General features: G+C 53.1%; 1 protein-coding gene across 2 annotated transcripts; it reads right to left on the reverse strand.

Annotated features, from left to right (window-relative positions):
• Positions 1–16785: 16785 nt before the first annotated feature.
• On the reverse strand, positions 16786–25244 carry Efna3 (ephrin A3). Of its 2 annotated transcripts, XM_036191421.1 has the most exons (5): positions 25001–25244; positions 18783–19072; positions 18369–18434; positions 18105–18182; positions 16786–17872 (listed from the first exon to the last, which is right to left on the reverse strand). In XM_036191421.1, exons 1-5 carry the CDS (start codon positions 25126–25128, stop codon positions 17742–17744), a joined length of 693 nt encoding a protein of 230 aa, XP_036047314.1. In that variant the 5' UTR covers positions 25129–25244; the 3' UTR covers positions 16786–17741. The 2 variants fall into 2 exon arrangements, with proteins under 2 accessions (XP_036047314.1, XP_036047316.1); XM_036191423.1 differs by lacking the exon at positions 18105–18182 and having other exon boundaries at positions 25001–25128.
• Positions 25245–25543: the final 299 nt, after the last annotated feature.

Below are 25543 nucleotides of genomic sequence, written 5' to 3' on the forward strand. Positions count from 1 at the left end.
CAGCTGAAGGCCGGGCTCTCTGGAGTGGAGAGCTGGGTAGCGGGGAGATGCTTGGTAACTGTGCTGTCTCCCAGTCTCCCTTCCTGTGACTTTACTGCTCGGCTTTCCCGTTGCAATGCAGGAAAGCGCCTGTTCCCCAGAGCCACATCAACAGACTGTGTCGTAAACGTTTGGGTTTTTGCCAAGCTGATAAATGAGAAATGCTGTCTTGACGTAGTTTTAATTTTCACTTACCTTCTGTGTGAGGTTGAGCATCTTTTTAAAAATTTAAAATCCATTTGCATTTCCTTTCTGTGAACTGTGCATAGTCCTGACGGTGTCTCTCTGGGGCTGCTGGTCCTTCCGGTTAATTACTAGCTCCAAGCAAAAGAAAATGCTGGAAAAGAAATGGAATGAATCATAGAATAACACATGGCCTGATTGTGAATCGCGATTACAGTTTCATAACCAACTAAATGCTAAATGTTGATTTAACCAAATTTTTTCACTTAATTCTCTCAGGAGGGTGTGTGTGTCCCTGTACCAGGTCTGGGTAAGACATAGAAAACCAAATCCTTACCTTCTGTGGGGTTAGGCATAAAAATCTAACACCAACGCAAACAAAGAGCATCACTGGAGAGTGTGGCTTTGGCAATGTGAAGGTGTGTGGAAGACAGTCCGCTGGTGGTACCTGTGGTCACCTCCGCAGAGGGAGTAGGAGCTGTGGAAGATGCCACAGGAGCTGTGTTTGTTTAGTTTAGTTTTGTTTAGCAGGTCTGAGGACCGGAGCCAGGGCCCTGCACATACTAGGCAATGCTCTCCCACCTGGCTGTGCCCTCAACTCAAGAGCTCTGGTTTCCATCAAAGCTGTTAGGCCCATCTAACTTTGTAAAACCATCTCTGTGGTCTAATAAAATTAACTATAGACAATTAAAAGGGATGATGGGTACTTTACAACATAAGGACTTCCTGTTTCAAAGAGGGGGTATCATAAAATTTGATGTACAGGAGTGGGTTTTTGGTTTTGGCTTTTGTGGTACTGGAGATGGAATCCAGAGCCTAGCACGTGCTAGGCAACCATTTTGATCCCTCAGCCACAGCCCAGGTTCTACAAGGGGGCTTGGTGCTAGTGACCACAGCGAGGGATTGAAAGAAGCCCACAGAGACTCCTTTCTTCTTCTGTTTTTTCTTTTTTCCAGACAGGGTCTTGCTCTGGAGCTCTGGCTGTTCTGGAACTCACTCTGTAGACCAGGCTGGCCCCAAACTCACAGAGATCCCCCTGCCTCTGCCTCCTCTGCTGAGATTACAGGCGTGCACCCCCCCCCACCTCCGGCATATAGCCTGTGCTCTTAATGGCTGAGCCATCTCTCCAGCCCTAGGTTTTATATATAGATATAGATCACACACACACACACACACACACACACACACACACACACACTATGAACTATATCCCTAGCCTTTAGTTTTTGAGACAAGGTCTCATTAGGTAGCCTAGAATTTCCTCCAACTCATTATGTAGCTGAGGCTAGCCTTGAACATACGATCCTCTTGCTTGAGCCTCCTTGTGCGGGGACTGCAGGCACAGGCCACCATGCTGGGCTCCTGTAAGACCTTCTTGAAAACCAAATAAAGTCCTAGTCCTGTTGTTGGGAGGAAAGACTTCCAAAATCACAGGACGGTTTTGAGTGTGTTGGTTTTGATTTTTGTTTATCTGTTTGTTTGTTTTTGAAACAGTGTCTCACTAGTAGCCCTGGCTGGCCTGGAATTGTTATGTAGACCAAGATGGCTTTTAACAGAGATCCACTTGCCTCTGCCTCCTGAATGCCAGGATTAAAGGCGTGAGTAGAGTTTTCCTTTTTTTTTTTTTCAGATCTGAGGACCAAACCCAGGGCCTTGTCCCCCCCGCCTCCCCAGACAGGGTTTCTCTGTGTAGCTTTGTGCCTTTTCTGGAACTCGATTTGTAGCCCAGGCTGGCCTCGAACTCACAGAGATCCACCTGCCTCTGCCTCCCGAGTGCTAGGATTAAAGGTGTGCACCACCACTTGACTCTGAGTAGAGTTTTCTTTAAAGAAAGTATATATCAGGGCTGGAGAGATGGCTCAGTGGTTAAGAGCACCGACTGTTCTTCCAAAGGTCCTGAGTTCAATTCCCAGCAGTCACATGGTGGCTCACAACCATCTGAAATGAGATCTGGTGCCCTCTTCTGGCCTGCAGAGACACATGCAGGCAGAATGCTGTATACATAATAATAAAATAAATAATTTAAAAAAGAAAGTATTTATCAATTCTGTAGGCATGTGTATAGGCATGTTTGTGAGCCTTATATGTACACCATGTGCATGTAGGAGCTCACAAAAGTTGTGAGAAGGCATCAGATCCCCTCGATCTGGAGTTACAGATGGTTGTGAGCTACCATGTGGATGCTGGGAATTGAGCCCAGGTCTTCTGCAAGAGCAGTAAGTATTCTTAACCACTAAGACATATGCAGTCCCATAATTGTTGTTGTGTTGCTGTTTTGTTTAGTTTTTGACACTAAAGGTTATGCCTCAAGGCCTCATACTCTCTCACTGTTCCCTATCCATATCCCAGCCCCATAGACCTTTGGATTCTGGCCTGATGGAGTACAGAGACCATTTTCTTCTCTACTGCCTTAAATAACTAAAAAACAGCCTGGCAATGGTGGTGCACGCCTTTAATCCCAGCACTCGGGAGGCAGAGCCAGGCGGATCTCTGAGTTCGAGGCCAGCCTGGGCTACAGAGAGAGTTCCAGGACAGCTAAGGAGACACAGAGAAACCCTGCCTCCAAAAACCAAAAACATTAAAAAGCAAGTAACAGGCTACCAAGCGAGTTCCAGGAAAGGCGCAAAGCTACACAGAGAAACCCTGTCTCAAAAAACCAAAAAAAAAAAAAAAAAAGCAAGTAATAGACCCTGTGATGTATTGATGATCAGATACAGGAGAGGGCAAAGATGAGTGAGGTGAGCCCAGAGGTTGCCCGGTTTTGTGGGTGGGATTTCCAGGCTGGGTGTAGGAAGCTGAGTGCAGGGAGGGAAGGACTGGAGCCCAGTTTGCAGTACAGAGCCCTGGGGAGGAGAGCTGCACAGGGAATGGACTTTGGAGACCCGCAGAGTGCCCCTCAACGCTCGGACTGTGTGATTAACGAAGCCTGTGAGAGAGATGCTCTGCTGTGTAGGAACCATCAGGGAAGCAAAGCGAAGTGTGTCAGAGCTCACCCCAGGGCCACCAGTACCTCACCTTCCCAAGAGCCAGAGTGGAAAGGAAGTCTTGCAATGGCCACTCTTGGCTGGTTCTGGATGCATTGCCTCTTACCTCTTCACTGATCCTTCATAGCCAGCTCAGTAAAAATGGAGAGACAGTCTGAGGAAGGAGCTTTCCTCCTGATGCTCCGCATCCCCACTCATTTCCTGCAGCAGCTGCAGTAACGCCTGCTGCCGCTGAGGGGGCGCTGTTCCTGAGAGGTGGTCTCAGCCCTAGAAGATGATGGATATTTACTATGTTGCCTAGGTAGACCCAGATCTCCTGGGATTAAGCAGTCCTCCTGCCTCAGCTTCCAGAGTTCCTGGAACTACAGGTGTGCTCTTATTAAAGAATTCTTTTTTATTTTTTTTGTATGTGGAGCTGAGGATCGAACCCAGGGCCTTGCACTTGCTAGGCAAGCGCTCTACCACTGAGCTAAATCCCCAACCCTTATTAAAGAATTCTTATATTCTTTTAGCATTCTGTTGACTTCTTGGTAGCCAATCCCTCCCTGCTCTAATCCCTTATTATGGTTAATAAGTCTTCACATCAAACTCCCCCTGTTCAAAGTACTGTGTGGTTTCCGTCTTCTGACTGGATCACCTGCTGCAGCAACCAGCCAGCCCTTCAGAATGATACTGCCTCTTTAGATTAGCCCCAGAACAAAGGCTGCTCTGGTCTTGCCAAGTGTCACTTAGAAGTGAACCTTTGAAGGGCCCATCCAAGCTGGATGTGGTGGCACAAGCCTGGGAAAGTAAATCAGGGTGATCACAGGTTCAAGGCCAGCATGAGACCCCGCACCTATACAGAAGTCAAACTGGTCTGTCTGTTCTAAGTAACTCAGTTAAGTTTCTGAGGAAGGCTAAAAAACATTGAAAGGAATATTTATGAAATTCTAGCATCAAACAACATTAAATACCTAACATCTGGTATCCAATCAATAATTTTAGGGTGTGGGATCCCCTGAAACTGGAATTACACACAATTGTGAGCTGCCATGTGGGTGCTGGGAATTGAACCCAGGTCCTCTGGAAGAGCAGTCAGTGCTCTTAACTGCTGAGCCATCTCTCTAGCTCCAAGTTTATTTTATTTTTTTAAAGTAAAGTTGGGGGCATACATGGGAAGGCTTAGGGGGAAGAAAGGGAGGGGAAATAATGTGATTATATCATTAAATAATCTCTCTCTCTCTCTCTCTCTCTACACACACACACACACACACACACACACACACACACACACACATACAGTCAAGTGAGGCACAGGAATGCACACCTATGATCCTGGCACTTGAGAGGCAGAACGATCAGAAATTTAAGACCCATCTTGAGCTATGTGATACTGTCTCAAAAAAACAAGAAGTGAAGCAGGCTGGCCCAGTCCATGTGGGTGTGGAGGCCCTGGACTCAAGCCCTGCACTGGACAAAAGAGTCTCCATGCGGCTGAATAGACAGTTCAGAGGTTAGGAGCACTTGTTCCTAACCAGAGGACCCCAGAGCCCACACGGGTTCATGACCCATCTGTAACTCTAGCTACAGGGGACTCAACACCCTTTTCTGACCTCTGTAGGCACCAGACATGCACACGGTGCATAAACACACACACATGCAGGAAAAGACTAATACGGAGAAATTTTTTTTAAGTCTGCATGAAGATATATTACAATGTTTTTAAGTGAAAACTAGTTGGAAAATTGAAATTTATTTATTTATTTATTTATTTATTTATGGTTTTTCGAGACAGGGTTTCTGTGTAGCTTTGCGCCTTTCCTGGATCTCACTCTGTAGCCCAGGCTGGCCTCGAACGCACAGAAATCTGCCTGCCTCTGCCTCCCGAGTGCTGCGCCACCACCGCCCGGCGAAATTAATTTTTAAATGAAGTTCATAGCACTCACCTTATTCCAGTGGTGTTGCCTTTGGTGGCATACTCATTGTTTTCGATTAAAGCCATAGCATAAATGTTGGTTTGCAGTTTGTACCTTAGTGGTGCTATTTAAGGAACATTGTTAAAGCCCTTTACACATATCGCTAATTTCTTCATAGCACATATTCAGTGAAGGTCTGATGATTTCAAAAGAAAAAACAAAAAGAACATTTAAAAGCTAATCAGCAGGCTAGGCATGGTAGCAAACACCTTTAGTTCCAGCATTTGAGAAGCAGAGGCAGGGGAACCTCTGTGAGTTGGAGGGCCAGTTTGGTGTACACAGTGAGCTCAAAGCCAACCAGAGCTACATAGAGAAACTATCTCAAAACAAGCAAACAAGGAGGACAGTGGTGGTACACACACCTTAATCCTAGCACTTGGGAGGCAGAGGCAGAGGCAGGCAGATCTCTGAGTTCAAGGTCAGCCTGGTCTACAGATCGAGTTCTAGATAAAAAGATGTTCAGTGCTTAAGAGCACTGGCTACTCTTGCAGAGAGGATCTGGGTTTGGTTCCCAGCACCTATATGTTAACTCACAGCTGTCTGTAACTCCAGTTTCAGTGTGTCCCATGCCCTCATACGGACTCTGAGGAACATACATGGTGCACAGATACACATGCAGGCAATATACCCATACACATAAAATAAAAATAAAATAAATCTACTGATTTTTATGGCTGCATAGTCAGGATAAGGAGGAGTGGTTGTCCAACTTTTTTTTAGATTTATTTATTTTTATGTGCATTGGTGTCTGACTTGCATGGATGTCTGTATGAGGGTGCCAGATCCCTTCAGAACTGGAGTTACAGACAGTTGTGAGCTGCCACGTGGGTGCTGGGAATTGAACCCAGGTCCTCTGGAAGAGCAGCCAGTGCTCTTAACCACTGAGCCATCTTTCAGTCCCTGGCTGTTTGATTTTTTTTTTTTTAAATATTTATTTGCGTGTGCATATTCGTGTGCTTGGAGGTCAGAGGACAGTCTGTGAGGGTCGATATTCCTTTCCAGTGGCTTCCAGGGCTCAAACTCCAGGGTCAGGCTTGACAGCGAGTTCCTTCACCCTCTGAGCCCTGTTGGCCCTGATTTGGTTTTTGTTTTGTTTATCTTTTGAGACAGTCTTACCTAGCCCAGGCTGAGGCTGAATTTCTACCTTTATGACTTAATGGCTGTGTGTCACCAGGCCCAGCCTCCAGGACACCCTGTGTTGAGGGGATAGGTTTGTGTGTGTCAGACTTTCTACTTAGCCACCATGTGATGCTTATGATCTCTGTTTTTATGAGTACAGTGAAATGTCCAAAGGCTGTTATGGGGTCAATCTAAGGAAGGTGGCGACTGAAATTCTGTACTGCTTCCCTCTGCCTGGGTAGACTTGCTCACTCTCCTAAGGCTGCTCATAAATGCTTACAAAGGTTGCCTTGGAAGAACCTGAGCACCCTGGCCACTGGCTACGCCCGTCCAAAGCTACGGCACTCGACAGTTCTGCTGTTTGTCAGACTCACCTTCTTCCACTCACTGTCAGAGCACCAGCAACCAGCAAAGTCTTAGGAGCAAGCCGTCATGGGAGGAGGAAACAGGAGCTCACTCCTCTCTAGAAATCCTTCCTATGTGAAGACAGCAGAGTCCTTTTTTAAAATTTTTTTACAGCCTAAGAGACAATCAAGCTGGAACTGTGTCAGTATCTTTCAAATACGATGATGAAGAGAGGCATTTTCACATGTTTAAAAGCTGAAATAATCTGTCATGGGCAGGCTTGCGTTGTTAGAAATGTTTTTAAGAATCCTTCAAGCAGAAGGCAAATGACAGATCATAGAAACCTCCGTCTTACACAAGGTGCAGAGAGTGGCAACACATTGTAAACCTGGAAGCGTTTTATTTTATTTTGATTTTTTTGTTTTGTTTTATGTTTGTTTGTTTATTTGTTTGTTTTTGAGACAATACCTCACTTTATAACCCTGGCTGGCCTGGAACTGGCTTTGTAGACTAGACTGGCTTTGAACTCATGGAGACCTACCTACCTCTGCCTCCTGAGTACTGAGAATGAACACATGCTGGGATTAAAGATGTGCACCATCACACCAACTGTGAGTTTTGTTTGTTTCCAGAGACAGAGTTTCTCTGTGTTGTCCTGGCTGTCCTAGAACTTGCCCTTTAGATCAGGCTAGCCTCACACTCACAGAGATCCGCCTGCCTCTGCTGGGATTAAAGGCGTGCACCACCATCGACTGATCATTTTATTTGTTTTTTTATTTTATTTTTTTATTTTATTTTTAGAGAATTAAAAAAAAAGAGAGAGAGAGAGAGAGGGGCTGGAGAGATGGCTCAGAGGTTAAGAGCACTGGCTGCTCTTCCAGAGGTCCTGAGTTCAATTCCCAGCAACCACATGGTGGCTCACAACCATCTGTAATGAGATCTGGTGCCCTCTTCTGGTCATACATGCTGTATACATAATAAATAACTAAATCTTTAAAAAAAGAAAAAGAAAAAGAAAAAGAAAGAAGAAAGGTGGGCTGCAGAGATGGCTCAGTGGTTAAGAGCACTGACTGCTCTTCCAGAGAACCCCAGTTCAATTCCAAAAATCCACATCTGTCTGTAACTCTAGGATCCAATACCCTCATATAGACATACATACAGGAAAAAATAATAATAATAGAATTCTTTAGAAGTTAATGGGGGCAGGAGAAATGGCTCAGGGGTAAGAACATGGGCTGAACTTGCAGAGGACCTGCCTTGTAGTTCTAGTTCCGGGGGGATCCAGCTCCCTCTTCTGGACTCCTCCTGCACATGCATTCAGGTGGTGCCCGTACATCCAAGCGGTCAAAACACCCACGTCCACACACAGCACACACACAAGTTGAATGTATTGTGTATTCACACAAATAAAGCCCCTTGTGACATGAGGACAGTAGGGGGTGGAGGTTGGAAAAGACACAGAGCTAAGTGGTCTGAGATAGCTGAAGACTGGATATGGTCTGAAGATGCACTCCTTAGCCTAAAGGGAACATGTTAAGTAAAGCTGAAATGAGCCAGTACAGGAAACGAAATGGAGTTATGATTGCAGGGCGGTGGGGCAGGGTTCCTAAGCCGCGGTGGAGTCCCCACCAAAAGAACCCTTCTCCTGCCACTGTCTGGTGGTAATCCGGTGTATTTTAGACTCTGGCCTGTGCTTAAGACAGTGCTTATAAAACGCTGGGGCTGTGGGGAGGGGAGGGGACAGGGAGATACTCTCTTTGGCTCCTCTGCTCTCCCCAGGCCTGGAGAGCTCAGAGACTGCTAGATGCCGGCTCCGCTGCCAGTGGCCACAGAGAAGGGGTTCACTAACTGTGGGTCCCACCAGACCCACAGCCCAACAGACAATGGGTCACAACGGGACTGGGGACCAACGTGGTGGTTCTGGGAGCAAGGAGAAGTAGCCTCTTGCTAAGGGAGGGCTGTTCCTAGAGGCATTCTGTAAAAGGGCGCGCTCTGCTCGGAGTGTGAATGTTTGTGTGACTGTTGACGCTGTGAAGCAGCATCCTCTTTCGGTCCAGCCTGTTTTGTCTGTTCTGTCTCCCTACAGTAGTAGTGAGTGCACCCCACCCTCCCCCCCCCCCACCAGCTGTCCACCACCTCTAAACTGTCCACCTCAAAGCCACCTCTAACAACCCACACAGTCACCCTCTTCTGGGTTCTATGCCCAAAGGTTTTTCGTTTCCTTTGAGAGGGGATCTCAGGTACCCCGGGTTGGCGTCTCCGTATAGCTGAGGCCCCTCCTGCTGCCAGCGCCCAAGTGCTGAGCTCACCGGCTTGCACCCTGAGACTCAGCTGTGCGCGCTCCAAGTTTAGCTCCTGCCCGTGTGTGTAATTGGCACTCAAGGAGTAAGGAATGTTCTCAAGACCCATTGCGGTGGCCTTTCTAGGGATCACTTTCGGGGGGCAGAGGTCACCCCCTTTCTCACTACCTCAGTGTACAGAGGGGTGCCAGGATCATCTTTCTTGGCCAGGGATCTGTGTGGGCTGTTTCCTCTTGGGCCATTCTGGGACCCAGGTAGGCAGACATGGGCATGGCCCCACGTGGGTGAGACAGCCTCTGTTAGTCTCCACAGGCCCTTCCCTGAGGCTCAAGGTCTGGGTGTGTATGCATCTGTCTGTCTCTGTGTGTGTCTGGATAAGCCTGTCTGTGGTGTGGGCAGAAAGGTCCCTCTGACCTCAGGCTAAACTCTTCCCAAATAGTCCTCCATTGTCTTCTCCATCTGCAAGGTGGTGTGGGGGTGGGGTGTTCAAGTCCCTGGGGGGAGGTGTGTGGGCATCAGGAGTAATGCTGGGCATGGCTCGTGTCTCTAGGAGGTTGTAAATGTGTCCTTGTCCGTCTTCAGAGGCGTTTGTGTGTCTTGCGTGTGGCCGTTGGTGTACACTGCAGACCCCAGGGATGTGACCATGGCCCCAGCACCCTTCTTCCTGGTCTGTACTTTCCCAGGCTCCCGGCTCTGCCCGATTTGTTTGGCCACGGCCCTTCTTGGCACCAGACTCTGTTTGTTTTGTTGGGACTGTCGGGTGATCTGTGTTGGACGACTGTCGTTTTCTGTCACCCTGTGTGACCCTGGACATAAATGTGCCTTGGGTTGCCCGTAAACCCCTTTCTTTGTGTGTGAGCTGGAGCTGTAGGAATGTGTGACGTGAGTTTGTGCTCCTGTGTGTTTGACGGATTGGAAGTGGCTTGAGCATGCACACCTGTGCGTGCCATGTGTCCATGGTCTCTGGGACCGAGTCTGTCTGTGGGGATCTGAGCTAGTCCCTCTGGCACAGTGTGAGGTCCCTTGCACCCCAGCTGTGTAAACAAGTCCATGTTTTCCTTCCTAAGGCCCCTCCAAGGTTGTCCCTCCATCGTCCCCACCGAACAGTAGGTTTGGCTGTGTGGGGGTTGCAAAGTTGTGAGACTATGTGAGTGAATGTGAATCCCAGTGTGCAAAGTTTGTGAGTCAGAGTGTGGGCAAAGTTGAGTGTTCCCTGGACAACCACAGCCTCTCAGGGCCAGCCAGATAAGCCTAGATCTCTCAGGTTCCTGAGCTGGCCTGGCCACTCTCTTATAGCCAGGCTTGACAACAGCTCTGTAATTACCTGGGGCCAGATGCTGTGATGAAGGTCCAAGAGATTGGCATTGACTAGGGGTGTGTGTGTGTGTGTGTGTGTGTGTGTGTGTATCTACCCGCACTGGCCCATCCACAGGAGACTGGAGGAAGCTGGACTCTGGGCTCAGCCTGGGCTTCCTGCTGCTCAGGGCCTGAAGTCTCTGGCTGACCTGGCTCCCGCACACCCAGGCTCTCCCTCAGGATAGCATCACGCTTTCCCAGTGTTTTGTCCCAGGGCTACAGTTCCCTACTTGGTGTCCCTGTATCTCCCGCCTGTGTTCCCCATGCCAACCCGTGTTCCTCACCGGATGTGCCTCCCGCGTCTCCACCCATGTCCTCCGTACGTCTTGCCTAGTCCTTGTTTCTTGGTCCCAGCTGGTGTCATTGCCGCCACATAAGCACCACCACATCCAAGCGAGATTTGCCCAGTTTGCCAGTTGTACCAGCTAAAACAGTGTGAGAGAGAGGAAGAATGTAATACAGGGCCGAGTGGCCCTGGGATGGACAGGTGAGAACTGGCCCAACTCTGTCCTAAGTCCAGAGCATCTAGAACTGGAGCGGGGGTGTTGTGGGATATTTGTACAGTGTGTGAAGGTGTGTTGCTGTGATTGGTGTAATAAAGAGCTCAACAGCCAATAGCTAGACAGGTGAGTGGGACTTCCAGGCAGAGAGAACTCTGGGAAGAAAGGCGGGTGGCCAGCTGGACAAGGAGGAAGCAGGATAGACAACATGGAGTTGAGGTGACAAGGCCCGTGAAAGAACAGATTTAAAAATATGGGTTATAGCCGGGCGGTGGTGGCGCAGGTCTTTAATCCCAGCACTCGGGAAGCAGAGGCAGGTGGATCTCTGTGAGTTTGAGGCCAGCCTGGGCTACAGAGCGAGTTCCAGGAAAGGCGCAAAGCTACACAGAGAAACCCTGTCTCGAAAAACAAAAAACAACAAAAACAAAATAACAACAACAAAAAAAACCCCAAAAAATATATGGGTTATGGGCTGCAAAGATGGCTCAGAGGTTAAGAGCACTGACTGCTCTTCCAGAGGTCCTGAGTTCAATTCCCAGCAACCACATGGTGGCTCACAACCATCTGTAATGAGATCTGGCCCCTCTTCTGTCTGCAGGGATATATGCAGGCAGAACACTGTGTACATAATAAATACAATAAATCTTAAGAAAAAATAATTTCTACTTAAGAAAAAAATGGAGTAATTAAAAAAATTTTTTTTCAGAGTTGAGGACCGAACCCAGGGCTCTCTACCACTGAGCTAATTCCCCAACCCCTTAAATTTTTTTTTTTTTTCTAGACAGGGTTTTTCTGTGTAGCTTTGGAGCCAATCTTGGAACTCACTGTTTAGGCCAGGCTGGCCTCAGACTCACAGAGATCCTCCTGGTTTTGCCTACCGAGTGCTGGAATTAAAGGCGTGCTTCACCACTGCCCAGCCCAACTAGCTCTTATAACTTAAATTAACCCATATTTGCCGGGCAGTGGTGGTGCACACCTTTAATCCCAGCACTTAGGAGGCAGAACCAGGCGGATCTCTGTGAGTTCAAGGCTTGCCTGGTCTAAATAGCGAGATCCAGGACAAGTGCCAAAACTATACAGAGAAACCTTGTCTCGAAAAACCAAAACACAAAAACAAACAAAAAAGAGCTAGTTAGGAACAAGCCTAAGCTAAGGCCGAGCTTTCATAATTAATAATAAGTCTCCATGTCATCATTTGCAGGCTGGCGTTCCCCATGAGAAAGTCGTACTACAGCAGGGAAAGAGAATAAGAAACTTTTTTTTTTCCCATAAAGAGAGGTTTGGCACCCTGCTCCTCAGCGACCAACTCTCCTTCCTCCTTTCATAGTTCCAAACCCTTCCCCGCCCAGCAGTGCTGGCTCAGTGGGCTACAGTGTGAGACTCAAAACAGCCGTAACGCCAGCACACAGGAGATTAAGGCGGAGAGGTCACTTCTAGCCTATAGGGCAAGACCCTGTTTCATAAAGAAAGAAAGAGGTTGTGGCTGGAGAGGTGTCTCACTGGCTAAGAGCACTTGCTGCTCTTTCAGAGGTCCTGGACTTGGTTCTGAGCACCTGCACCGTGGCTCACAACTGTCTGAGTCCAGTTCCAGGTAACCTGGCGCCCTCTTTGGACCTCCACAGGTACCAGACACACACACGGAGTCACACACACACAGTTTCTCTCTCTCTCTCTCTCTCTCTCTCTCTCTCTCTCTTTCACACACACACACACACACACACACACACACTCACTCACTCATACACGCATGCACACACACAGGTAGAACATTCATACACATAAAATTAAATTAAAATGCTAATTAATTAATTAAAAAACTTGGGTAAGAGCCTGATGGTGGTGGTGCACACCTGTAATCCCAGCACTGGGAGGCAGAGGCAGGCGGATCTCCGTGAGTTCGAGGTCAGTCTTGTCTGCAGAATGAGTTCCAGGACTACATTGAGAGACCTTGTCTCAAAACAAACAAACAACAACAAAAGCAAAAACAAGCAGAAAGAGAAGGAGGAGGAGAAAGAAGAAGAAAAGCCCTTCAACACAGCAACAGTAACAACAGCACATTTCTCAAGCTCCGCACCTAACATGACTGAGCCCTCAGGGTAAATGTTGCGCCACCTGGTGGACGTTACGCAGCACTTCAGGCTCTGAGAGAGCACCCAGCCAGAAGCGGCTCAGATCCCAGGCCTGTGTTGCAAACAGCCCTGGTTCCTCCCTGTCCTGAGCATAGCAGGCTGCAGTGTACCTCACTCAGAAGGAGAGGACATGGCTACTTCAAAACAAGCCTGACAGTCCACGGCCAGCTTCATGTTGGTTGTGGCTGTTTCCTGCCCCCCCAGCACCCCCCCCCACCCAGGCAGGAATGGGGTGTGGCAATGCTGTATCCGGGAGTGGGGACACCTGGAAGGCCCTGGTCTGTGTTCCTCTAAGCGCTGAGCCCTGTCCTCAGTCCTGTAGACTAATGCTCTGTGCTGGTTAAGTTTAACTGTCAACTGGACACAATCTAGACTCACCCAGGAAGAGCGTTTAACCAAGTCTTAACTCCAGCAGGTTGGCCTGGGGCTGTCTGTGTGGGGTTGCCTTCATTAGTTGATGAGGAAGACCCAGCTCATTGTGGGTGGTGTTTCCAAGGCAGGGGCTCCTGGACAGTGCGAGGAGAAAGCTAACCAAAAGTAGCCAACAGGCTGGACGAGGTGGTGCTTGTCTTTAATCCCACCACTCAGGAGGCAAAAGCACATGGAGCTCTGTGAGTTCGAGCCCAGCCAGGGCTACATAATGAGACTTTGTCTCAAAACCTTAAAAATAAATTGTTGGAGGAGATGTGTCACTGCGGGTGGGCTTTGAGGTTTCAAAATCCCACACCAGGCCCAGTCTCTCTCCCTTTTTCTGCCTGCGTATCAGGATGTAGCACTCAGTTACTTCTTCAGCATCACACCTGCTTGTTGCCAGGCTCCCTGCCATGATGATAATGGACTAACCTCTGAAACTGTAAGCCAGCCATCAATTAAGAGTGTCTTTATAAGAGTTGTCTTGGTCCTGGTGACTCTTCCCAGCAGTGACTAAGACGCCTCCCTCCTCTAAAGTTTTGAAGCCGCAACACCCCACCCCCGTCACCGGCCTTGCTTGGCCTAGAAATTTCAGGGATCTGGAGCTGAGTCCTATTGCCTCGTGAATGATCTCCACTCTGGCAAGGCCACCAATCCTGCACAGTAGAGCCAGCATTGAGTACTTGCAGGCTTCCTCTGACCTAGGCAAAGATATGATTTTCCGAGCTATTTCCACAGCCCCTGACCATGGAATTCTGCACATGCACCCTTGCGTGTGTGTGTGTGTGTGTGTGTGTGTGTGTGTGTGTGTGTGTGTTACTGATTTTTGATCATATCATACACCAATTGCTGAGATGGAACACCTGTTGGGGAGGAAAGGGTTTATTTATTGGCTTACACATCACATCACAGTCCGTCACTGAAGAAGTCAGGGCAGGAACTTGGAGGCAGGAGCTGATGCAGAGGCCACAGAGGGGCCACAATGGGCTGCCCACCTCCACATCAATCACTAATTAAGAAAATGCCCTGCAGCCCAACCTTATGAAGGCATTTCCTCAATTAAGGTCCCCTCCTCTCGGATGACTATAGCTTCTGTGGAGTTGACGTACAAGTAGCCAGCACACACCAACACATATGAAATTAATTAGGAGCTGTCTTAGGTAGGGTTATCATTTGTGTAATGAAACACCATGATCAAAAACAAGTTGGGAAGGAAAGGGTTTATTAGGCTCTCTCTTCTGCACTGCAGTCTACCACTGAAGGAAGCCAGAGCAGGAACTCAGGCCGGGCAGGCACCTGGAGGCAGAGCTGACGCAGAGGCCGTGAGGGGAGCTGCTTACTGGCTTGCTTCCCAGGGCTTCTCAGCAGGCTTTGTTATAGAACCCAGGACCACCAGCCCAGGGAAGGTACGCTTCTAGGAGACTGGGATCTCTCCTATCAATCACTACTTAAGAAAATGCTCTCGAGCCCAATCTTTTTTGTTTGTTTGGGTGGTTGGTTTGGGTTTGGGTTTTTTGAGACAGGGTTTCTCTGAGTTACAGCCCTGGCTGTCCTGGAACTACTGGAACTCGCTCTGTAGACCAGGCTGGCCTTGAACTCAGAGATCTGCCTGCCTCTGCCTCCTGAGGGCTGGATTTAAAGGCGTGTGCCACCAAGGCCCAGCAAGTAAGCTGTGTTGGGCCCAGTGTCTTTTTTGTTTTGTTTTGTTTTTCCAGACAGGGTTTCTCTCTGTAACAGTCCTGGCTGTCCTGGAACTTGTTTTGTAGTCCAGGCTGGCCTCAAACTCAGAGATCCTCCTGCCTCTGCCTCCCAAATGCTGGAATTAAAGGCGTGTGCCACCACTGCCTGGCCTTTTTTTTTTTTTTTTTTTTTAAAGATGTGTTTTATTCAGAAGAGTGCTTTGCCTGCACATGTCTGTCTGGGCACTACATGCATGTTTGATGCCTGAGAAAGGGATGAGCCTCCATGTGGATGCTGGGAATCAAACCCAGGTCCTTTGTAAGAACAAGTGCACTGAGCCAACTCTCCAGCCTCCCCCTCCCATCCTGCCTTTGTGGCTTCTGGGGGCTCAAACTTAGGTCTTGTGTCCTTCACAGTGATTTACCACAGAGCCACTGGACTGGTTCTTGCTTTTTGAGACAGCATATGTAGCCCACACTATCCTTGAACTCTCTTCTTACCTCAGCCTCCCAAGCCAGGATTCCACACCTGGGAAATCAGCGCATCTGAGTACAGACAGTGTCTTCCTTGTCCCTCCAGTACCTGGCACTTGGCAGCTGTTCCCCGAGTATCGACTGACGACATGGAAAACTGAATGGCCGGGCCAGCCTTTCCAGTCCTTTGGTATAGTAGTGTCTGCCCCAGGTTCTTTCCCGGCCTGCCTTCTACTCCAAGTATCTCTGTTAGGTGATAGCAAAAACTTACCAAGAGTTTGCACACTCTCAGACAGGGCCTCACTACACAGCCTAGTCTGCCCTCGATCTGCCGCAATCTTCCTGACTCCTCCCCACCGAGTGCTGGGATTACAGGTACAGGCCACCATACCTGTCCAGGGCTGTCATAATGCGACTAACATCCGCAGGAGCACATAGGAGGGATGCTTGCCTAGGATCTAGCCTGTCCTAGTACCAGCAAGAGGACCAGGGTGGGGGAAGGTCCCCTGGGCTATGAGAAAGCCCCCTCCCTGGCTCCTGAGAAGGCCCTTGGATTGTCTGGCTCATAACCTCTGTCCCTTCTGCTCTCCTGACATAGGGTGCTGTGGTTATGTGGAGCCCAGGACCCACCTGGGAACGTACTTTTAAACGAATAAAATCTCAAAGGGTCATGAAGGAGCCCAGTTATACTGAAACACAGTTAACAGACAGTTCCATTTTTGGTATGTAATATATATGTTTCTTTATTAACATGTTAAAAACAAGGAGAGTCTAACAACTATGATCGTTTCAAAGTAGTAACGCATAAATGATATTCTGAGATATAAAGCAGTCTGAAAACATCTGGGATTTCTGTTGGCTACAAAGTCACAGGTACTGTTAACGCTATTGTGGCCTGACGCCCAAGCACATAAGGGAGTGCTAAATTTGTCACAGGTGAGTGAAAAGAAAGATGTAATTTTTTTCCTATCTAGGTTCACAAATCCCCTGAAATCCTTGGACCCAGCCAAAAGCCTGCTACAGCATAGAGAATGCCAGCCTAAGCCTGAACTCCCATACACGGGCCCTGGGAAACGGGTATTCAAGCCATTTTCCCTGGGGGGACCTGAGCCTAGAAAGGTTGAGGAATCTGCCCAAAGCCACCCAGGCTCAACTTGAAACTCTGTCCCTCTCTCCACACAGAGCTGGACTCTAGAGCCAGGCACTCCATGGACTCTGACCTAGAATGCCCTCCTCACCCAGGACCTGAGCCCTATAGGGTTCAGCCCGTGAGACAGGGTGACATGGCCCCTTGAAATCACGCGCACTCAGTACTTTTTATCTGCAGTTTATTTTTTTAGACTAAGAGCAGAGTATGAAAGTCACAGCCGAAACACTTGAAAAAGGCCCGGGATGGGTGGGGACCACAGGGTGGGCAGGGCAAGGTCCTAGGAGTTGGTTCCCAGCTCAGAGCTGGAAGGGGCAGGGCATTGTTGTTACGGTCTCCAAAAGTGTCTGTGCGTTGCATAGGTCCTGTCTTCACAGAAGACAAAAGAGGGGCCAGGGGGGGTCCCCAGGGGGGGCCTAACCTGGTGGGGAGGGGTCTCAATCTGGAAGGAGGAGTCAAGAAAGGTCAAGGTTAGGGAAGGGAGGGGACTCTGTCTGTACATTATATATAGAGATATAGTGTCTGTACATGCCTGTCTGGCACCCCAATGCCCACCCCTGTCCACTGCCTGCTCCCCCCAGGGGTGTCTATTTGTAAACTTGGATTCAATCCAAACCACAGTCCTCTGTGTAGGAGTGGGGGGGAGGAGGACATGCTTATTGCTGTAAACAGGGGAAGGGGGAGCCTGAGGCTCCGACCCTCACCCATCTAGTCCCCTCCCCATGTTCTGCCCCCGAGAAGAGTGACAGGGGGCACCTCCCAGGCTTCGTTTGTTCTCTCTGGGGCATAAGTGCCTCTTGGGGGACAAAGAGGGAGGGGCACCAAGGGCCGGGAAAGGTACCAGGGGGCAGGGAGTCCTGAGCACTGCCTTTTAAAGCCCCCAGGTTTGGTACCTAACATTACCGAAGCCACAGGCCGCCTGGGACCTGCGGCTGTCCCTGTGCCTGACCCACTACAGTGCCTGTCCTAGAGAGAGTGGGCAAAGAGGCAGGCACAGATAGATAGATGTACAGTGCAGACCCCACTCCCAACCATGGAAAGAAGGATGTAGGCCCCACAGCTGACTCCCTGCTCCTTTTCAGCCCCGCCCCACCTCTCTCTGCCATAGGAAGGGGCAGAGCTAGGAGGCCAAGAGTGTCATAAGGAAGAAGGCGATGCCCACGGCCAGAGGCAGGTGTTCCCGCTTGGGGCTGGTCCCGCTGATGCTCTTCTCAAGCTTGGGCACCTGGGGACTCTCTCCCTCAAAGTCTTCTGTGGAAAGATAAATAGACAGACTGGTAAGGGCTTGGCTGTGCGCTGGGGCGGGGGGCACGCGGCGGCGGCGGCAGCAGCAGCAGTGGAGCCAGGGATGTGACCACCCATAGGGGCGGGAGGGGCAGGAAGGACTGGTGTCCCGAGGGAAGGCATGCGGAAAAAAAAGCAGGCACCGGGAAGGGGGCTGCGGTTCCAGCAGTGGCCACCAGAGGGCGCTGCGCGGACTCACCCAACACGTTGATCTTCACATTGGGGCCCATGGTGAACTGGGGGAGAGTGGGGACCGGCTTCTCCCCGGAGTGCGATGCTGCGGGGTGGGGTGCGGGTGGGGAGAGAGGAGGGGAAAGTCAGGGCCAGGACCCCCTCCCCCTGCTACAGCTGGGGAGCTAATCCCGGTCGCCTGTGCCCTCTGCCCCCATCCCCAGGAAGCCAAGGGAGCCCCAAAGCAGGGAGGCTGGGATGCAGACGTGGCTGGAAGCCGGACGCTACTCACTGGAGGCGCAGCAGACGAACACCTTCATCCTCAGACACTTCCAGTGCAGGTTGTGGGTGGGCGTGGCTGGGGAGGAGACCGGGCCTGAGTTACTTTCACTCACTTGGTGCCCTGGAGACCTTCCGCCTAGACTCTCATCCCCCTGCAAATCACCCGCATCCGGGCTATCCCCGCTCCATCCTTTGGACTCTGGTCACCAGGGCTGTATAGCCAGCCCAATCCAGGATGCCCGTAACAGAAATGCTCTGAGGCCCAAATCTGGGGCTGTCACCAACCCGCGCCCCCCACCCCCAATCCTCACAGCCCCTCAGAGATGACACTCGGAAGCCTTATCCCTGGTGACCACCGCGTCGGCCGGCCGGGGACCCCGGGACCCTACCCTGTCACTGCAAAGACCGAGGCCCCGGCACTCACAGATGTAGTAGTATTCTTGGCCGGCGTGGAACTCATAGCCCAGCGAGAAGGCGCTGTAGCGCTGGAACTTCTCGGAGAACTTGATGGGGCTGTGCGAGGCGTGCTGCGGGTTGCATTCCCAGCGCTTGGAGCCTTGGCTAGCGTTGCAAGTGCGGTAGCCGCTCAGGTTCACCATGTACAGCACGTACTGCTCCGCCCCGCCGCCAGGCCCTGAGCTGTTGTAGTGCGGACAGTAAATATCCAGATAGTCGTTCACGTTCACCTGCACCGTATAGCCCTCTCGCCGCAGGCTGTGGACAAATGAAGCCGGTCAGAGAAGAAACCCCAACGCTCTGAGGCTTTTCCATGTCACCACCTCGCAGACCTTCAGTAGGACATTTTAGTGCATGCAGATGCTGCGTTTTGATCGTCACAATAGTAAGAATTCACTCCCCCAGACTCTTGACTTTTCCTACATCTTTTCCTCGGCCCTTTTCTGCCGGTCCCCTTACTGTGTCCTCTCCTTTTTGGCCTGTGCTTTTCTCCTGGTGGCCACCAGAGGGTAGCAAAGGCACAGGGAAGCCTGGCCTACCTCCTAAGGAGGAGAGAAGGGCGGAGGAAAGAAGGAACCTGGCTCCGGTTGCCACAGAAACAGCGCAGGCCTCAACGACTCCCAGACCCAGGCCCGGATTTCCTCAGTCCGTTCCCCACAATTCACCAGCCCCGAGGAGGGACTGAGGAACGGAAGCGAAGGGGAAGAAGAGAGACCCTTCCTCGGAGCACCAGCCCTCTCATCCATTCTCCCAGAATGCCTTCTTGCTGCGGCAGGTCCACCCCCCAGGCCAGTCCGACAGGACTTGCCCTCGTACACGCGTGTATGGCGGCTTCATGCACATACATGCACAAGTTCCATGGCACAAACACAAAAATGTCCACCGCCCACTCCTGGGCGGCAGATACTCGGAAGAGCTAGATTGCATGGGTGCTGAGCCTATGCCGCCGGTATTAGCTGGTCCCAACCATCTCAGGGCTCCCCCCACTGTATTCCCTACAGGATAGGACCTCCACCCCCAAGCCAGGGACAATGGCGTCCCCAATAACCTGACACCGATCAGGGAGCTGCAGAGTTCAGCATCAAGGCCCTCCCTGTGATCACCCCAAGATTACTGCCTCGTTACATACTTCCTTCCTGCACTCAGATGCCACTGCACCGTCCCTGTCCGGGCCCTCCCCCAAACACACAGTGATAATGCTAGGCAGTAATGACAGCACAGGCCTAGACAAGATGACTGTGTCCGCCACTCTCCAGAGGAGTCTCTGGGACAGAGAAGCAGATACCAGGTCCCCGGGCACCCCCACCTGCTTGCTAGTCCCCATCTGTGTGCTGGTCTGAACATCCTGGGTGGTGGCACAAAATGGTGTGGTGAGAGACCCCTCAGTGCCAAAGTGTGGCGGAGTGGGTAGACGCTTCCTTTAACGTCCTCAGGGCAAGTATGCATACATGTTGGCAGTGGTGTGGGCACAAGAGAGCATGGGTTATACCTAGTGGAATGACAAACCACTGAGCCCCGAGTCCCTGGGAACTCCCTGAGGGAAGGAACTGGCTCTCCATGTCACCAGGCACTACCCAGTTCCACAAACAGCAATCGGACACATGAGGGAGATGAGCTTGGAGGCTTCTTCCCAGGAGGCCTCGAAGGTCCTCCCTGACGTTACCCAACCTCACTGGATTATTTGTGTTGCCCCCTCCCCGGGACGGGCAACGAGGCAGATGGGTAACAGCTGGCGTTTGGGCTCTCCAGTAAGAACAGGCAAGGGCTTCTTGAGTCATCAGGAATGCCACCAGTCCCACTTGGTTCCCATGGGAGTGATGGGTCACTCGGGCCCCTCCCTGTCCCTGGCACTCAGGTGGGCAGGAGTCTCGACGGGCGCTGAGAGCAGGAAAACGGGTTAGACCAGGCCTGGCTGCTCCCAGCCACCACCCATGCATTGCATGTCCATCCCAACCCCATAGTCTCCTGGATCTTTCCTAAGGTCCTGGGGAAGGGACCACCAGCCAGCCGGCACAGGGTGCCAGGCCTGGACCAGCCCCACAGTTACCCTGGAGCTCTGTTCCTGCAGCCTCACCCATGTATGCAACCTGATTCTGAAGCAGCCCCTCCCTGCAGCTGCCCCACAGAAGCCTCACACCCCATCACAGCAGGGAGCAAGCCAACAGAGATGTTCTTACAGGTGGTACCTCAGTTTCCTCAAGAGGAGACTGAACATAGAAAGTGGTTGCTGTGTGAAGACGGGAGAAGCCACCTCTTACCCATCCCTGTGACTGGTGGCAGTGGCAGAAAAGCCTCAGACATGCCCCCCAACCTGGTTATGAGAGTCAAAACCTGATGGCAAGTTAGCTGTGCCCATTGGTATCTGGTGGGTAGAGAGCAGAAGGCTGGGTGCCAGGAATCCCAAACCATGACTCCTAGGAGACCCGACCTGTCTGTTAGGCACAACCTCTCTAATTGAATCTGTCATCCTACTTAGTCCAGCAGTGAAGGGGAGGCGCACATAGGCCCCAGCAGTTTTGCAGCTAACCACGCCTCCAGGGTTACCCCCTCCCGCGCTCCGCGGAGGGTGGGCCAGCATCTGGGGACTGGGTTGTGCCCTGCTCCTTCAGGGAGTTCTCCATTCTCCCCTCCATTTTATTCCCTCGCTGCTTCCCACTTCCCTTGCAGAGAGGTCTTCACCGCTCTTCTTAAGGGGGCTTAAACACCCCTTAAGCTGTCTACTGCGTCCCTCCCGACCTGCAGCACCCGTGGGTGGGTGCATCCCGACTCTTCTCACTCCTACAGCGCCCTGGCTTCGCAGGCCCGTGGAACTCAGCCTTCAGTGTCCGCGGGGGGGACAGGACGGGAGGTGGGGGAGCGGGGAAGGAGCAAACGTCTCCCCCTGGGGCAATTAAGGGCAGGTAAACAGGGTGTCTAACAAGACCTGGGAGAAGGGAGAGGCTCCCAAGAGATCCTGAACTTGTTAAACCCCTATCCTCTGCCTTAGAAGCCAAGATGCAGAGTTAAGGGAGTGGAGGGAAAAAAAAAATGCAGAGACTAGGTTCTTTCCTCCCTCTAGTGCGCGCCCCCGAGGCTGCGCGCCGCCCGCTCCAGCAGGCGAGGCCCAACCACGTGTGCGCGGCGTGGAGTCCGCGCGCCGGGGCCGGGGGTGGGGGTGGGCAGCGGCGGCGGGAACGCTCCCGGGGCGGCGCGCGCACACTGGCACCCCCGCGCCCCGCCAGCTCGGGGCCGGTGGAGAAGCAGCGCGCCGGTCACCCCCGCCCCTCGACCCTGCGACAGCAGCGACAGCAGCGACAGCAGCTAGCGGCGGCGAAGGTTTATTGATCTGCAGCGGCGGAGAAGAGCGAGGACCCGCCGAAAGCGAGACACACAGAGATGGAAAGACTCTGCCATAGACAAGAGGGGAGGCGAACACGCAGACGGATTCGCCCGAGAGGGGAAAGGGAGGGAGCCACAGCGAGACAGGGGAAGCCAGAAACAGGGAGAGGGAGGAAAAGGAAGGAGGACCAAGCGAGACTTGGGGGTAAAAACCGGCAAAGACTCAGCATCCGATCCACAGAGGCCCGCAGGAGAGAAGGAGACAGCGTGGAAAAGAGGAGAAATCGGCCCACAGCTGGCGACTGGACGAAAACAGACCACCGCGGACGTAGTAGAGGTCTCAATAAATATTTGTTGAATGAATGTGTGAATGAAAGCGATCAGCAACAGCAACGTTTCCCAGATAGGTAGGGAGATCACGAGAAAAAGATGCTCTCGAGGAGAGTACCAACACCTTCGTTTCGTGCACAGACTGAAGCGCTGGCAAGGGGGGGGGGGGTGCACACGTTTGGCCCTCAATTCCGCCCCAGTCAGTACCCGGGCTCCGGGAGACCCCCGACTTCACACTCTCTGCACTCCCTCCAATAAGCTTGCTCCCACCGCGTCCTAGTTTCTGGGCCAGGTGAGGAAGAGGTCTCGCCTGTTCCCAGGGACTAACTCAGGGGGCTGAGTGGGGGGGACGCGGGGAAGGCTAGGTGGCCGGGACCCAGCCACCCGCCCCAGGCCTGTCAACCGAGGCTACTGCAGGTCTGTCGAGAGAGGTTACCGCACGTGTCCCACCAGCACCCTCCCACGTGACCCTGAGAGGCGGGGTCGCAGACCCTCCCCCACGTGACCCCAAGGGGGCAGAGACCCTCTGCACGTGACGGGAGGTGGGAGCCAGGAGTCTCGGTCACGTGACGGCAGGAAGGGGGGGCCTGGGAGCCTGTGGCTCGGCCCGGCCCCGCCCCCAGCTCCCCGGCCCTCTCCACTCCCGGCTCTGGAGCACGTCGCTCTCACGATTTATGGGGCCGCGGATGCCGCAGTGAGAGAGCCGGGGAGCCCGGGCGCAGCGGCAACAAAGGCCCGGGAAGCGGGGCGGGGGCGGCAGCGGCCTCCCGGCCCAGTGTGCGCCTCCTCCTTCCTCCGTCGGTCCCTGCCGGCACCCGAGTGGAGAGGGCGACCGGGGAGGTTCTGGGAACCCGGCTCTCCCAGCCCGTTCCGGAGCTTTCACCTGCGCCCAGGTGTATGCGGGGGAGGGGAGCCTGATCAACGCTCCCCTCGAGGCTATTCCCACACCCACTAGGCTCCGGCACCTACCACCAGGGGGTTCCCCAAGGGTGGCGGGGAACCCGGGGGTCTCTCACCTGCGAGCTCACCGCTCGTTGCCAGACTGTAGCGGGGCGGGGGTCGGACGTGTGAATCTCAGAAGGAAGGGGGGGGGGATGAGCTAGATATAGCAAGGTAGTCAGCACTCAGCGCCCCCCGGGGAGGTTGGAGTCCCGCTCCGGGGGGGAGGGGCTGCCACCCCACCCCCGAGGTTTCCATGGGAAGCAAAAGGGGGGCGTCATTAGCTCATCCCCACCCCCAGTCTGACACTCTGGGCGCGAGGAGGAAGAGGGGGAGGCGCAGAGCCCCAAACAACAAAGAGCAGAGCAGCAAGCAGGAGCCCCTCCCCCGGAAGGTTGGGGGTCGTGGTCGAGGCCCTTCAGGTCCCCTCCCCTGGGGTCTCACCATTTGTTCCCTAGTCGGCCTCCAGGGCGGGGAGTCAGAAGCAAAGCTGCCGCCACCGCCCGGGCAGGTGTGACAGTGATCCCCGGGTCCCCAGGGATCCCCCCGACCAACACACCGAGGTGGCCAGAGTGATATACGCGACAGCTCGGCAGGGAGAAGACAAGGGCAGCAAGGACTGTGCAGGAGGAAGGCCCGGTCCCGCAGCCGGCACCGGGCCGCCGCGCCACACACCGGAGGAAACCACACGGCCGCCCTGACACCCGCCCAGACCGCGGCGGCGCCAAGAGCCACCCCAGCCCAGACAAGCCTGGCCACGCGGACACCGACCGCAGCCCCCTCCCCGACCCGCCGCCCGCTCCCACCCCTAGACGGTCGCCGACGCAGACACACAAATCACACACAGACACACGCACACTGACAGCCGCGCACGCCCGTTCACACTCGGTGCCATACGCCGTCCCTAGCCTCAGCGTGTGTGTGTGTGTGTGTGTGTGTGTGTGTGTGTGTGTGTGTGTGTGACACGCCGACATCTCTGCCTTCTTCTTTCTCACCAGTACCCTGCGTTCCCAGGGCCCCCCAACTCCGCGACCTGCCCCGGCTCACCCCAGTAGGGTTCAGCCACACGACCAGAGCAACCCATTCCCCTTCGTTCTGGGGAGGTGGCGAGTCGGACTTCCTGCCTTAATGCCGAACCCCACTTTTAAGAGCAAGAGTCTTAGGCAAAAAAAAAACCCCATCAACGTTTATAGGCTGAAAACAGGTCATCCTTGGGCTCCCAAATGCAGCGGCCTATCCCCAGCACACCGGCACCCCCAGACTTCAACCTAGCCAAAAGGAGTGTGGATGGTAGGGGGGACTACGGGACAGGGAACACTAATCCAAAGGCTGGTGTGGAAAGAAACCAAGATGGGGTTGGGGCCCCCCAACAGCCTCCTCCGCACGGCCAGAGCGCTCCTCACTATGCCCCAACAGCTTCTCTCAGACACCCCCTAGTTTCACAGACGCCCACATAGTGCGTCCCCTCTCCCTCGCCTCTCGGCCCCAAGCCTGTCTCCCAGGACTGCCGCCAGGCCAGGTTCCCCGAGGACTTCTAGGGCCCACCAGCTCCCCCATCCCTGACGCGGGACGCACGGGCTCTCCGGGTCCCCGACTCACTGCTGGTTGGAGCTGTTCCAATATACCGCATGCCGGTTTCCCAGCGCGCCCCCAGGCCCCTGGGCCAGCAGCGGCAGCAGCGGCACGGGCACGAGCAGCAGCAGCAGCAGCAGCGGAGCCGCCGCCATCCCCGGAGCCGCCGCCGCCGCCGCCCCCCGACTGAGCCCCGCGCTCCCGGCTTCTCAGCTTCCCAGCTCCCTGCTGCCGCCGCTGCCAGCCCCCAACCTTGGCCACGCCCACAACTCTTCCCTCCGCCCTTCTGGGCGCGCCCCCGAGGCCCCGCCCCTGGCGCGCTCACGCCGGGCTCCGCCCCACTTGAGCCCAGAGCGCGCCGCGCGTGGGCGAGGGGAACTGTGTTGCCCCTCTAGGAACAGCGCGCCTCTCCTCTCTCCTAGGTGATTTGCTGCAGAGGCTTGCGTCTTTTAGCTCCCCCAGGCTGGAGTTCCCAGAAGGATGTGGGAGCCAAGACCGCCTGTGTAGGTCCACACCTTTCTCCACGGAGTGTAGGAGGGTTGAGGAGCGAAGGGCTACCTCTGAATAAGC

This window comes from Onychomys torridus, chromosome 6 (genome assembly GCF_903995425.1).
Source record: "Onychomys torridus chromosome 6, mOncTor1.1, whole genome shotgun sequence".
Taxonomy (NCBI): Eukaryota; Metazoa; Chordata; class Mammalia; order Rodentia; family Cricetidae; genus Onychomys; species Onychomys torridus.

What these genes read in the sequence shown, in the direction of transcription:
- Efna3 (XM_036191421.1), bottom strand. Translation starts at nt 25,128, where the DNA reads ATGGCGGCGGCTCCGCTGCTGCTGCTGCTGCTGCTCGTGCCCGTGCCG. An exon ending in TGGAACAGCTCCAACCAGCA is followed by an intron (nt 19,073 to 25,000) that starts GTGAGTCGGGGA and finishes ATTTGTCCACAG; the next exon opens with CCTGCGGCGAGAGGGCTATA. An exon ending in GTTCGTCTGCTGCGCCTCCA is followed by an intron (nt 18,183 to 18,368) that starts GTGAGTAGCGTC and finishes CCCACCCCGCAG; the next exon opens with CATCGCACTCCGGGGAGAAG.